The 14,303-nt window shown below is 32.4% G+C and overlaps 1 protein-coding gene across 3 annotated transcripts in view; it reads right to left on the bottom strand.

Moving 5' to 3' along the window:
* LOC143065404 (serine/threonine-protein kinase OSR1-like) overlaps positions 1-14,303 on the bottom strand; it is a 32,798-nt gene that overhangs the window by 17,605 nt on the left and 890 nt on the right. For all 3 annotated transcript variants that reach the window (XR_012975464.1, XM_076238956.1, XM_076238955.1), the window contains exons 2-7: positions 7,517-7,629; positions 6,784-6,892; positions 3,841-4,038; positions 3,092-3,201; positions 1,320-1,421; positions 542-675 (exon numbers count right to left, since the gene is read on the bottom strand). Coding sequence is in view for 2 of the 3 variants with exons in the window: in XM_076238956.1 (XP_076095071.1) it covers positions 542-675; positions 1,320-1,421; positions 3,092-3,201; positions 3,841-4,038; positions 6,784-6,892; positions 7,517-7,629 (766 nt within the window). In the remaining variant the exon portion in view is untranslated. The remainder of the gene's footprint in view (positions 1-541; positions 676-1,319; positions 1,422-3,091; positions 3,202-3,840; positions 4,039-6,783; positions 6,893-7,516; positions 7,630-14,303) is intronic.

Raw genomic sequence — 14,303 nt, 5'->3', positions numbered from 1 at the left:
TTGACTTACCTTATGAGGCTCATAAAAATGTAAATATATGGAAGAATTGAACAAGAAATCATAGTCAAGATATAATAGTTGGATGAAAGATATTGTTTGGTATTGTATCTGCCCTTATTTATTCTATATCATCAATAAATGCACATGCTTTCTTCTAAATGTCACACTAAAAGCGTTACACTCCTGACATTTTGAGGTACAATTTTGGACAATATTTTTTAAACAGAGCACATACTGCTATTATCTTTGGTAGTTAGGACCAACTAATCATAATACATTATCTGACCTAAAAACATTAAAGATATAGTATCATACAAGAGACTGACAAAGGTTTAAAGGAAAGGCATCATTTTTTTTGAAATAGCCCATATTATTATCATGCAAACAGTCTTAGTGAAGTAGTTTAAAATTGTGCAAAAAGTATTATAGATGAAAAAATTTAAAAAGGACAAAGACTATTAATTTGATGCAACTTTCATACAATTGCAAGAAGTTTAACCTTCTTTTCAGGCTTTCAAAAAATAGCCTTCTCTATGGATACCTTTTTTCTGGTTCTTTTTTCAGACATTCAGAAACCATTTTGCGAAAGCCTTTACTATAAGCTTTATACTGTTCTTTATCATCAGCTCCAGTATCAAGTACAGGGGGGTCATTCTGTAATGTCAACATCAGCACCTACAAAGTATTTCATCAACAATGGTAACATTATTTTGTGACTTGAATATCTGAGCATATTTGTTAGGAAAATTGCATGGATAGGATGTATAGAATGTTATGATTAATGCACTATATGTTGTGTATCAAAAAGGTAGAGATAGGCCTTGGAAGATTTAGATATCAAGTCAGTAACATAAGGTCAACTGATTTCATAGTAAGTGTAAATATGTATAGATCAATATTTCAATAATTGTCATTATTCCATATGGCTAAAACTTTAGTAAGTTTTTCTATATGAATTGGATTTTGAATAAATAAGCATATTCACCTGCGAAAAAGAATATTCACCGCGCAAAACGTCGCGTGATTTTACGTGTATAATTTTGGTAAAAAACGTTTGATGTACAATTGAATTTGGTAAATATTTTCCTTTACATACATTTATAACGGAATATGGAATAAAACAATTACTGTCTTTTGTTTCGGTAAATATGTGGCCTCAGTGAATATCAGTTTTTCAAAAGTCAATAAAACCACACATTTACCGAAACAAAAGACAGTAATTGTATAGTATTATCAACAGTCAGTTACTTGTTTGTAATTAGCTATATATTAAATAGATTACTTTATGTACAAATATTCTGTGGATAGATATCTGTTACCTTCATAGGAGGGAATTTATGATATGGAGCTGTTCCTGTGGCAAGTTCTATTGCAGTAATACCAAAACTCCAAATATCTGCTTTAAAGTCATAACCAGTGACCTGAAACAGAACAAATTTTATTCATCTTTCTTTGGTTGAATGTAGCTGAAACTGATGTTATAAAGTAGTTCATCCTAAAAATAATTGCATACATGTGATTCTTCCGGCAGGAGTTAAAATCTCCCGCTTTTCAGACCCTCTTCCGTCCCTCCCGATAAAAATTGAAATCTTCCGCTTTTTGAAAATGTCAATCTCAAAAAAATTTCAGTAGACATTTCTGTTTACAAAATAGATATGGACAGGGAAAAAGTCCGAGAAACTCAAAATTGATATGGGAAAAGTCCGAGAAAAACAGAAGTTTCCTGTAATGAAATTTGTGTCAAAAAGGTAAACAGGAAAATAGCCTTGAGTAATCAATGAAGGTGTTAAGGATTGACTGTAAATACAACAATAAAAGATAATTGGCATTTACCTAGTAATCAACTAGCTAGTTAAATATACACACCTTAAAAGTGAAATATTGACAATGGAACAGTTGTATAAACATCGATTTTTATGCTGTTGAAAACATGGAACAGACTTACAGTTTATACTGATCCTTATTAAAAGACAATAAAATCAACTCAAGTATGAAATGTTTTCTATCAATGCCAATGGAATACCTTTACATATTAAAGTGTGTTTGTCTTATAATTTGACAAAATGCAAACTGTATGTTATCACCAAATACCCCAGCATCAAATTAAAGAAGACAAAGTATCTTAGCTAAATTTTAAAATGGTGCAAATCAAGTGTCAAGGGTCAAGACCATGCTTACTTCACCTCATACAAAGCTGACTATGGTGGCCCTAATTACTTGACTTAAAATATGGAGACAGCTACCCACCAGAAGACCCACAACTCTATCAATTCAACACCTTCTGTTACAAACATGTTCAGTAGTGGTACTAAAGTTGACAATGTAGCTAAAGAAGAGGTACTTTTTGCCATGTATGATGGCTGATCACTTTATCTTGGAACTATATATGATAAATAAATATTTAAACCCCTCTTATCTTCTATTTTACTAAGTGAAAAATGGCTATGCAGGTGTTCAAAGGTATTGAATCATTGTTTTTTAACAAAAAAGGAAGATATATATGCAGTTTAAACACACACAAAAATTCTTGTGTATGTCGATAAAAAGGTTGATAAAAAATCTCCAGTAATGAGACCCAAACTCCAGCTGAAAATTTCCAAATCTCCAGTTGTGGCTTGACAACTCTGTCACATGTATGTAATTGAGCAACTTTTAAAAGTTTTCACACATGAAGTTTTAACACCAAAAAAGTATACCTCTTCTTTCTGAATTTTAAAAACTTTAAATGAAAATCATACTATTAACTACCAAAAATATTTATTCTTGGAACATGTTCTCTTCCCAAAAAACAAAATCAGATATAAGGAAATGCAACGTTACTGTATATCTTCATAAGGGGTTCACGATGTCGCAACTTCTAATAATGGTGACATCATCAATTAATGTTATTGTATTTCATTGCTTATCTTTATACATAATTTAGCTGTTAAAGTCCTGTGTGTGATAAATTCGTTAAACATTTCACAACTGACCTCCTATGATTCTATAGAGTGTGAGTAAAGTCTATAGGAGATTCATCCTTTCCCCTATGAACTTTACTTACCCTCTATGGATCCATAAGGGTCAGAAGCAAAGCATATGACATATTTACCTGTTCCATAACTTCTGGTGCCATCCAACAGGGTGTTCCAACAAATGTATGTCTTACTGAATCTCTTGTCTGATCCTTTCCTGTCGCTAACCAAGCACTCACTCCAAAGTCTGCAATTATAATTCTTCATATTAAGAACTTACTCACCTATATTTAATGATTAAAACTATTTTAACTATCCTGACTTTCACTAGTGGATCATCTCCCTGTCGAACTTGTGAAAATATTAATATGAGACAGGCATTACCTGTAAATGGGGACGAAGTCTGTATGAATTATTTTTTTGTAACTTAAATATTAGATTTTGTTTAAAAAAAAAGAAACGGAAATACCGTAACGTTTCCGATTTTCGTTCTGTTGTTAGGGATTTAGTTGTGACGTTATTTAAATTATGACGTCATATGCAATGTAAACAAAGAAACGCTATCATCAGGTAACGTTTTTTCATATAAAGGAATTATTAAAAATGAAATTGGTATTGCGCGTTCCTTCCTATTTTATACTAGACTGATAAATATATATTTTACTCAAAGTTTCATTTAATTTGAATCTAACAAACAGTTCAGGTTTGACATGATTTTAGTAACATGTAAATCATCTTACTGCTTTAATAGGCTATACTTTATTTTTCTACTTCCAAAATATTATGAATTCTAATTTGTTTTATTGAAATGTTAGACCATGTTCTAAATTCTACATACATGTATACAAGCCAACAGTAATAATGTAAAATAACCATCAGTACTAACCAGCTATATACACTGCCCCATCTTCACCCAGTAATATATTCCCTGCTTTGATGTCTCTATGAATCTGTCCATTATTGTGGAAATATTCTAACCCTTTCAGTACTTCTTTTAGAACAGTTGCTATGGTAATTTCATCAAAAACTCCATTTTTCCAGTTTCCTGTCCTCATTCTACTTTTAATAATATCTAACATAGAACCTGAAATAATTTGGATATTTTTTCATATTAGATAAAGTCATTACTTTTATTTCTGAAGAACTTTGCCATCATAGTTTGGTTGACCATTCAGGGATGGGGTCGATTACTTTAAAATGTAATCGATTAAATTACAATTACTTTGCTAATAAAATGTAATCGATTACATTACAATTACACCCTATTTCATATGTAATCGATTACATTAGATTACTTTTCTTTATTGTAATCATGATTACTTTAGATTACTTATGATTACATTGTATATTGCTATATCAAAGTTTTTTTATAACTTTTTATCCGCTTATTTTGGTGATTTTTTTTAAAAGCCTTAATTTATTCATCTTTTAAAAGAATTTATAGACAAGACAGTTACAGTTACAGTGTAACATGTGTAATTTGATAAAATAGCTATAGACAAGTGTCCTTTCTCTATGTAAAAGATGTAACTTTATTTTTAACTACAAATTGTAACCTAATTAACAAAAAAAATGAAAATAAGGAAAACTTAATTAAGTATTGTTTTATTGTCTGTTGGGACATAATTGACACATCCATTAATGTTTTTACAGGTGTTAATCACTACTTCCATTTTTTTAAACAAACAATGGGTGGGCTTGGGTATTAAAATTTTATTGTCTTAATAACGATATAAATAAAGTTAAAAGTGGTTGATTGTCATTATTTGTTTGAAAATTTTAACACTTGATCTAAATGAAATTAATAGAATTATTGTCAGGTGAAAACACAAAACAGTTTTGTAACTTAGGAAAGATTATACATTTCTCTTTATATTAAGCAACAGTTTATTGTATTGATGAAACTTCTGACGTCACCTATTGTTTACTATGCATATTCAGAGCTCCAGATAAGCTGCGTATTTGCGTGATCACGCAATACAAATAATAAAAAACCCAATGCAATTGCCCATTGCAGGGTTCAATAACCCAATTAATTCAGAAAACCCAATTATATTCCAAAACCATGAGTTCTCAACCCTTTTATTGGCTACCATTTGCGTTATTTACCCTTATCTGTTTACAGTGGTCGCGTAAACTATTTTTATAATATTTATAATTGGAATTTTTCTTTCGTTCTAAAAATAGATCCCTGCATCAAGTAGCTGAAATGGGTCCCTGTTAGAGTTTTCCGTTGCTCAATAGGTACACGTGTTTTTGAAAACATTTCGATCTTCTCGGCGTTTATCCAATTAGCGTGTGTCATGAAGTCATATTTTGTTCGCATTGCTTGGGATTTATCATTACATACATTGAATTAAAACAAAAGTGAATGTCCGGTAAAAATATTGAATAGAAGCATGTTTTCTGCTTCTTTTGAAAAGCTTAGGGAAAGTTATGATGATAACAAGACTCAGCCAGTGTTTTTAGGAAGCGTCCATCGAACACACAGGCGTGTGTACGTACCTTAACGAGAACATTGCTAATAAAAGCAGGGTTTCCTCAAAAACGAAATCAGTTGGAAAAAGTGAAAGGCCAAATTAATTTTGACATGATAGAGCATCAGAAACCGAAAGTTCTAATAAAAGACAACTAAACCCAGATTTATGAAAATTGGAATAAAACAAAAACATTCAAGTATAATTAGAGTTTATATACTATTTTTTTTCATTTACGGTTAATTAATGAATACACACACAGGCACTGGTCTCAGAATTTATTATATAAAGGTATAAGACGAGTGCCTGTGAATACACATATCCGTTTTTTTTAACAGTTTATATGAGAAAACACAAAACTGGCAGAAGGTTTGAAACGGAACACAAATTAAACCTACAATTGCTTCTCAGTCAATAAATCAAATAAAACAGCTAGCAAATGGTCAGACCATTACAGAATATCAACATGCTTACTGATATTCTTATTTTTCTTCTTTCCTTTCTCATTTATGACATTTACATACTTTACCATGAGCATTGTGTTAGACAGGTGACAGGAGCTAATTTACCTTCTAAACATGACTATACACTGATTTACTCCCTAAACATGCGACTTGACACTGATGTACATCCTAAACTATGTACATCCTAAACATGTGACTTGACACTGATGTACATCCTAAACATGTGACTTGACACTGATGTACATTTGTACATCCTAAACATGTGATTTATCACTAATTTTCCTCCTAAACATGTGACTATACACTGATTTACCCCCTAAACATGTGACTATACACTTATTTACCCCTAAACATGTGACTTGACACTGATATACATCCTAAACATGTGACTTGACACTGATGTACATCCTAAACATGTGACTTGACACTGATATACATCCTAAACATGTGACTTGACACTGATATACATCCTAAACATGTGACTTGACACTAATGTACATCCTAAACATGTGACTTGACACTGATGTACATCCTAAACATGTGACTTGACACTGATATACATCCTAAACATAACTTTACACTGATTTACCCCCTAAACATATGACGACTTTACACTAATTTTAAACTGTCTTTTAATTAGATTCAAATTTAAAGATTACAAGAAAATGTTTAAGAATATTTGTTGCTGTTCATGTCTAGATTTGTACTTGTTTAATTTAGAGTTCTGACTGAATATGTTATATTTACTTTTGTATTTATAAAATGTTTTGCCTTGAGTATCACTGAAAAAAAGTCAAATTGTGCATCATTTAAAGTTGATTATTCAAATTTCTTTCTGTGTAATGTTCCTTACATGTCTGATGTTAGAACTTAACATGAAATACCTACCCCCACTACAGAGCTTCATAACCACCCATAATTCCTCTTTCACAACAAATGATGTATGGTATCCCACAACATTCTCATGTTTACATTGACTCATAGCCTGTATCTCTTTCTGTAATATAAAATGCTTCATAATTTGTATTTATTTCTTATATATGGTAAAGTCAATGACATTTCCCATTTTAGTTATATGGCTCATAAGAATTCTTGAAAATCTAAAACTTTAAATTCTGTTCTTCCTTTGCTTGGCTCATCTTTTGATTTGTATTATTAAGTGTCAGTTTTGATTATCAGCACTTATCCAATGTTCAGTGTTTATGACGTGACCTTGCAGCAAAATATATTCATCTATTGGGTCTTGAATACCAATACTGATCTGAATTCTGATCTTCCATGTATAATTTTTTTTCCTTTTAATAAATGTCACATTTCTAGATTCTATAACTCATGCAAACCAATGGAATCTTAGCCATATCATTAGATAACAATCGGAACTAATTATTCTCCAGTAATAGTTTCAAGATGGCATGTATATCGCTATAAAACTAATATTTTGAATAGTGATGTAAAGCATAAAAACTCTAACACTGACAGGTGCGAGTTAAACTATAATATATAGTGAAAGAATGCGTTTTAAACAAAATAAAGTCTTAGCAGAACTCTAACTCAATTTAATATCCTTCTTATAATAATTGTGTTGTGAACTTGTGTGTAAATTACAAAATTAAAGTTTTACCAGCAGTTCTTCCACCGTTGTGTTACATTTTTCCAAGTTTATTCTCTTTATAGCGACTCTCTCACTTCTAGGTTTACAAATAGCTCCTTGTACAACAGCAGTAGCACCAGCACCTACAAGTAAAAACAATTTAAATAACCAAAGGAAGCTGAAATCTAAAATAGTACAGTAGAATGAAAATCTGTGCAAGTCAAGTGTACAGTACATCCTTATATTCCTCTTTATACATGTATAAAAAATTCAACACCCATTCTTTATCAATGAACTTGAATTCATTTTACACTTGAAGCAATTAATATTACTAGAACACACCCGCGAAATCGAGGGAATTTAGACTTGGTTGAAAGTATGTATACTGTTGTAGGGCGAAATTTTGTTAAAGATTTTGTGTCTGGAGAATTTCAGTAAAAGAGTTCATGTCTGGAGAATTTCAGTAAAAGAGTTCATGTCTGGAGAATTTCAGAAAAGGTATCAAAATTCATAGGTACTTGGAGACAGTTGCAGCCCACTCCCTTGTTTCCGAAATCAGTTATTTTTTTCTCTGTTAATTTGCATCATTTTTGCATTTCTGTATACTATGAACACACGTATCCTACAAATAAAGTGTATTTTCTATTCCTGCAATATTAATTTCAAGTTTCTTCTCATACATGTAGGTGATCACTGCTATATTGTAAAGAGAGTCTCTATCAACCCCATAATTATTGTGCTGTCCCCTGTTGTAGGGCGAAATTTTGTAAAAGATTTTGTGTCTGGAGAATTTCAGTAAAAGAGTTCATGTCTGGAGAATTTCAGAAAAGGTATCAAAATTCATAGGTACTTGGATACAGTTGCAGCCCTCTCTTTTGTTTCCAAAATCAGTTATTTTTTTTTCTCTGTTAATTTGCATCATTTTTGCATTTCTGTAAACCATGTATACTATGAACACACGTATCCTACAAAAAAAGTGTATTTTCTATTCCTGAACTATCAATTTCAAGTTTCTTCTAATAGGCGATCACTGCTATATTATAAAGAGAGTCTTTATCAACCCCATAATTATTGTGCTGTCCCCAAGTACTCTTATGAAATTTATGTGCAAGTTTAAAACCGGAAGTCCTGTTTGAGTTAAAAGCGAAATCGCAGGCATTTAAAGCTTGGTTGAAAGTATGTTTTCTCTTTTAGGAAGAAAATTTGTAAAAGATTTTATATCTGGAGAATTAAAGAAATGATATCAAAAGTCATATAGGTACATGGAGACAGGACTATATTTTTAAGCCCTTTCTCTTTTTTTCAAGTCCGTTATCATTTTGTTTTCTGTTATATATCCATTATTTTCACGTTTCTGTATAGTATGAACAGAGACATATAATACATTCTATGTCTGTGCTATGAACACACGTATCCATATTATAAATATTAAAGTGTATTTAATTTTTTTATTAACTATTAATTGTGAGTTTCTTCTCCATGGCGATCACTGCTATATTATATAGAGTGTCTATATATATAATTGTAGTATTTTAATCTTAGTATACAGTATGCAGATAAACGCAAAAATAATTGTCCAGTCCCTGTCCTAGTACTTATGAAAATTATGTGCAAGTTAAAACCGAGGTTTAATAGTAGTGGTTCTTACGACCTAAAACCCCCGAAACGGACAACACTCTAATTGGCTTATAATTTTTTTTCATTTTTGTTATCTATCATACGATTGGTTCTCAATGTTAAAACCTGTAGTCATGACTGACATAAAAAAGTCGGTCTGATGACGGAATGACTATCCGGACGCCTTTAATTTTAAACTTTATATTCGTTTTTCTCCAAAAATAACCAAAACTGAATAGTCATAAGAATGGATGACAAATGCGACTATGCATGGTACCTATAGGACACAGAGGCATTGTGATCAATTTATTGTGGGAGGAAGAGAAGTGACACACAAAATGAAGTCTTCTCGTTTAATAGTATAGATATGCTGGTAACCTATGGTTATTGGTCAAGTTAATAATTAGCATTATAAACAATTTATCATCTTAATAGGTTTATATAATTGTCTATTGAATCTTATGATAATATGTGATGAGTACAATAAATAGATAGTGATACATAAAGTTGGGTTGCAGTATACTTTTTACCAAACTACTACATGTACTAGGTACATATACAATTGCCAGATGACATATGTCCGTGATTAAAGTCAATAGCAAGTACAATTAACAAGCTAGAGATTAATTACTAACTAGTGCAGTATTTTAATGTTCTATCTAGGATCCAACAATTTCAAACAAATAATGGTAAAATGTCATTAAGTCAGTTAACAAATATGTGTGTTCTTGTTGAAAACAAGAGTGCACACGCTGAAATGTCTTGCCTTCTATACTAATCATTGATATTACGTTGATAGTTCTAAGTATAAAGCTAAGCTTTATTACAACTGTCACCTAAACTTGACATTAACCAAGATAACTAAACAAAGACCAATGAACCTTGAAAATGAGGTCAAGGTCAAATGAACCATGCCAGGTAGACATGTACAGCTAACAATGCTTCTATACAACATATATAGTTGACCTATTACTTAAAGTTTAAGAAAAATAGACCAAAACACAAAAACTTAACACTGTGCAAAGAACCGGAAAATGAGGTCACGGTCAAATAAAACCTGCGCGACTGACATACAGATCATAAAATATTTTCATACACCAAATATAGTTGAGCTATGGCATATAGTATTAGATAAAAAGACCAAAACTCAAAAAACTTAACTTTGACCACTGAACCATGAAAATGTGGTCAAGGTCACATGACATCTGCCCGCTAGACATGTACACCTTAAAATCATTCCATACAACAAATATAGTAGACCTATTGCATAAAGTATGAGAAAAACAGACCAAAACAATTTTTTTTTTAACTATAACCACTGAACCATGAAAATGAGGTCAAGGTCAGATGACACCTGCCGGTTGGACATGTACACCTTACAGTCCTTCCATACACCGAATATACCAGACCTATAGCTTATAGTATCTGAGATATGGACTTGACCACCAAAACTTAACCTTGTTCACTGATCCATGAAATGAGGTTGAGGTCAAGTGAAAACTGCCTGACAGACATGAGGACCTTGCAAGGTACGCACTATCAAATATAGTTATCCTATTACTTATAATAAGAGAGAATCTAACATTTCAAAAAATCTGAACTTTTTTTTCAAGTGGTCACTGAACCATGAAAATGAGGTCAAGGACATTGGACATGTGACTGACGGAAACTTCGTAACATGAGGTATCTATATACAAAGTATGAAGCATTCAGGTCTTCTACCTTCTAAAATATAAAGCTTTTAAGAAGTTAGCTAACGCCGCCGTAGCCACCGGATCACTATCCCTATGTTGAGCTTTCTGCAACAAAAGTTGCAGGCTCGACAAAATGGGGTGTGTCCATTTATTTACCAATAAAGTATAATACTAGTTAGTGGCCTTTTGTAGAAGTTGTTTTTGTCAGTCAGAAATGTTTTAGCTAGGTGTAATACTTAATGATGATGTTCTGCATCAAACTAGCAGTTGAACGATAAAAACATCACTTTCAGTCTCAAGAATAATTCCAATGAAAATATAATTTGCTCAAATCTCACACATTAAAAAAATTAGGGACAGCTCAAAGTTCATGGCAAAGTTCATGACATTTTCTGATTTTTTTTGCACAATAAAACCTTGTAACTACATGACTGTGTATGAGCATATGAGATGATATTCTTTTTAAAAAATATCTTGTGCAGGGATGCTTTCCCATACCTTGAAGATATATAACTGCCCAAAATCATGCTCTACATTTACAAAATTAGCATCCCAACATCAAAACCTACTGTTAGAAGAAATGATACCTAGGATGGGGAAGTGATAAATTTAAATGCTTCCCCTTTAATACACCTTATCGCTATTTGTCCGCCATTACTGGACTTTGGACATCACACAGGTTCCCATAATATTTGATGTCATAATACAAAATACCTGACGCCACAATGGAAAAGTGATTGTTGTAACACCTCGATAGTTCAAGCGGGTCAGATTCTTGGGTCAGCTGGGAATAGCGATAAGGTGAATACCATCTTACTGTTGGTTGGTATAGGGTATGTTCCACCTAATGACATGTTCGCCCTGTGTCCATTCGCCCTGAGTTTGTTCGCCCATAGAGTCTGTTCGCCCTATTTTAAAATATCAATATTCAGGGCAGTGAATTTGAATAAATTTATTCAGATATTTCTATGGTATATATTCTTATAAATTTAAAAGTTTATGGCTTGTTTAGGATCATTAATTGTTCAATGACTAATAATAATCAAAGCGCTGTAAGCCCTGTAGGCAGTTAACCAAAAAACCAAGGCAAGGCAAACATAATTATGAAAACTGTGGCAATGTTGCTTCAATTTTTTTTTTTAAGATTTAAAAGAACAAACATTAAACATTCATATATAATTGTACATTTATGTTCATTTAATGAATTGATCATTAAGGCAAATAATTCATATTTTATCAAGGTTTTTAAAAGCAACGCATATATCATATGACCCTTAGGACTCTCCCTATATTTCATTTGATTAGTTCTTTTGGCCCATACATGAAAATATATGGTTTAATTTAAAGAAGGGGATCTCGACTGTTTCCAAGTTCTCAAACAGGAGGGGTGGAGTGACTGGTTAATTGATTAGTTATTTAGTCCCATACATGAGTATATATGGTTAAGGGGTGAGGATCTTGACTGTTTTCAAGTTCTCTAACAGGATGGTGCAATTACCTAGGGACTCCCCCTATAATTCATTTGATTTGTTATATTGTCCCATACATGAATATATATGGTATAAGGGTGGGGATCTCAACCGTTTTCAAATTCTCAAACAGGAAGGGGTAGAGTTGCCCCACTAACCCCCCTGTATTTCAGATGATTTATTATATTGTCCCATACATGAATATATATGGTTTAGGGGTGGGGATCTCGACCGTTTCCAAGTTCTCAAATAAGTGGGTTGGGGTGACCCACAGGGAATCCCCCTGTATTTCATTTGATTGGTTATATTGTCCCATACATGAATAAATATGGTTTAGGGGTGGGGATCTCCACTGTTTCCAAGTTCTAAGGCAGGAGGTGGTAGGGTGGCCCTAGGGACTTCACCTATATTTCATTCGATTGATTATATAGTCCCACACATGAATATATATGGTTGAGAGGTGGGGAACTCATCCGTTTCAAAGTTATCAAACAGGAGCGGGTAGAGTGCCCCAAAGGACTCCACATACATATCATATGATTTGCTTACATTCAGGTATCATATAATCTAGCAGGGGCGGATCCAGCCATTTTAAAAAGGGGGGTTCCAACTATACTCCCCATTCAAATGCATTGATCGGCAAAAAAAGGGGGGGTTCCAACCCCCGGACCCCCCTGGATCCGCCAATATCTGGTTGTACTATTATGTAAAATAAGAAACTTTCAGCTATTTTAACTGACCCATCAAAATTGAGAAAAAAAAAATACCCATTGAAATTGCAATAATATGTTTACACTTTAAAAGCTTCTAACTTGCTTTACCAACATTTATCACTGATAAAGAAAATGTATACTGTCACCAGGATCATATATATATTGTTAGATATACTGTTCCCAGCTGTCACATCATCAGTGTATTAGATTTGTCAAAAAGTAATTTTGAGTTTCTGTACAAACTATTTTCTGTTTTTTCATTCTTTTACATATATCTTTTGGTTTTCAATTCTAGTGTTTATATTTATTTACCATGCATAGATGTATTTTGTCATCTGTCTGATTTTTTTTCATTGCCTAAACCCGGAATTACCCTTATCCGCTTCCGAAATCGGATCCGTTATTGTAATTTTCTTCTCACGTCAGCCATTTTGTTTTCAATGTTGTTTTTGTCAGATACGATTTTACTAGAATTTACACATTATTTGTCGGCGATTTTCTGTATAAAGCGAGCGGTTGAACAAAATGAACATCGCTGTCATGAATAATAATGCTAAAAATAAATTTTGAGATCGTTTATAAGGAGACTTTGGTAAAAAGGTTTGCAAAGTTATTTTCTTTATTTCCTTTCAAATCGGGCATGTCGAGCGTAGCTAGTAATCAAGTCGAAAGTCCAACTGCAAAGGTGGAAGGTCGCAGACCTCGGACAACTGCTAATTTGAACCCCTGCCTCCAAATTGAAAAGATACAAAAATTGCGTCTTATAATTTAAAATTGCCGCCAACAGCATGAACAGTGGAACTTATTTTAAGACTACTGACGTAGTTGACTACGTATTGACGACAAACAATATTCCTACGACTTTTGCCATTTGGGAAATCTAAACTACTTGTCTTTACAGATTTTTGGCGATAAAATATTTCATACATTTGTTCTTTGACAGCGTAGCCAAAATCTCAGGGGATAATAAACTACATAAGGATTCCTAATGTGCCCTACTTCCTATGTGCAACTTCAAAACTTTTGGATAAATCGACGATCATTTAAGGTTTTTCTGGTCATATTTTTTGTAATCAAGAATTAAAAGGTTAACAAAACTGTCCAATTAGTTATAAATAACATACAATGTAACATCCAGCTAGATAATAACTATGGCACATATATCAGCATTTATTGGGTAGAACACAAATCTAGGGTGCTCGCATAAGGCAGCTTAACTGCCTAAAAACAAACATTTTGTTTTGATAAAATATTCAGCTTGAAATTAATAAAAACAATGATGTACGAACTGTAAATCATGAAACAGATTTTCAAGTTCATTTAT

The sequence above is a fragment of the Mytilus galloprovincialis genome, chromosome 2 (assembly GCF_965363235.1).
Source record: "Mytilus galloprovincialis chromosome 2, xbMytGall1.hap1.1, whole genome shotgun sequence".
Taxonomy (NCBI): domain Eukaryota; kingdom Metazoa; phylum Mollusca; class Bivalvia; order Mytilida; family Mytilidae; genus Mytilus; species Mytilus galloprovincialis.
This window is presented reverse-complemented; position numbering and strand designations above follow the sequence as displayed.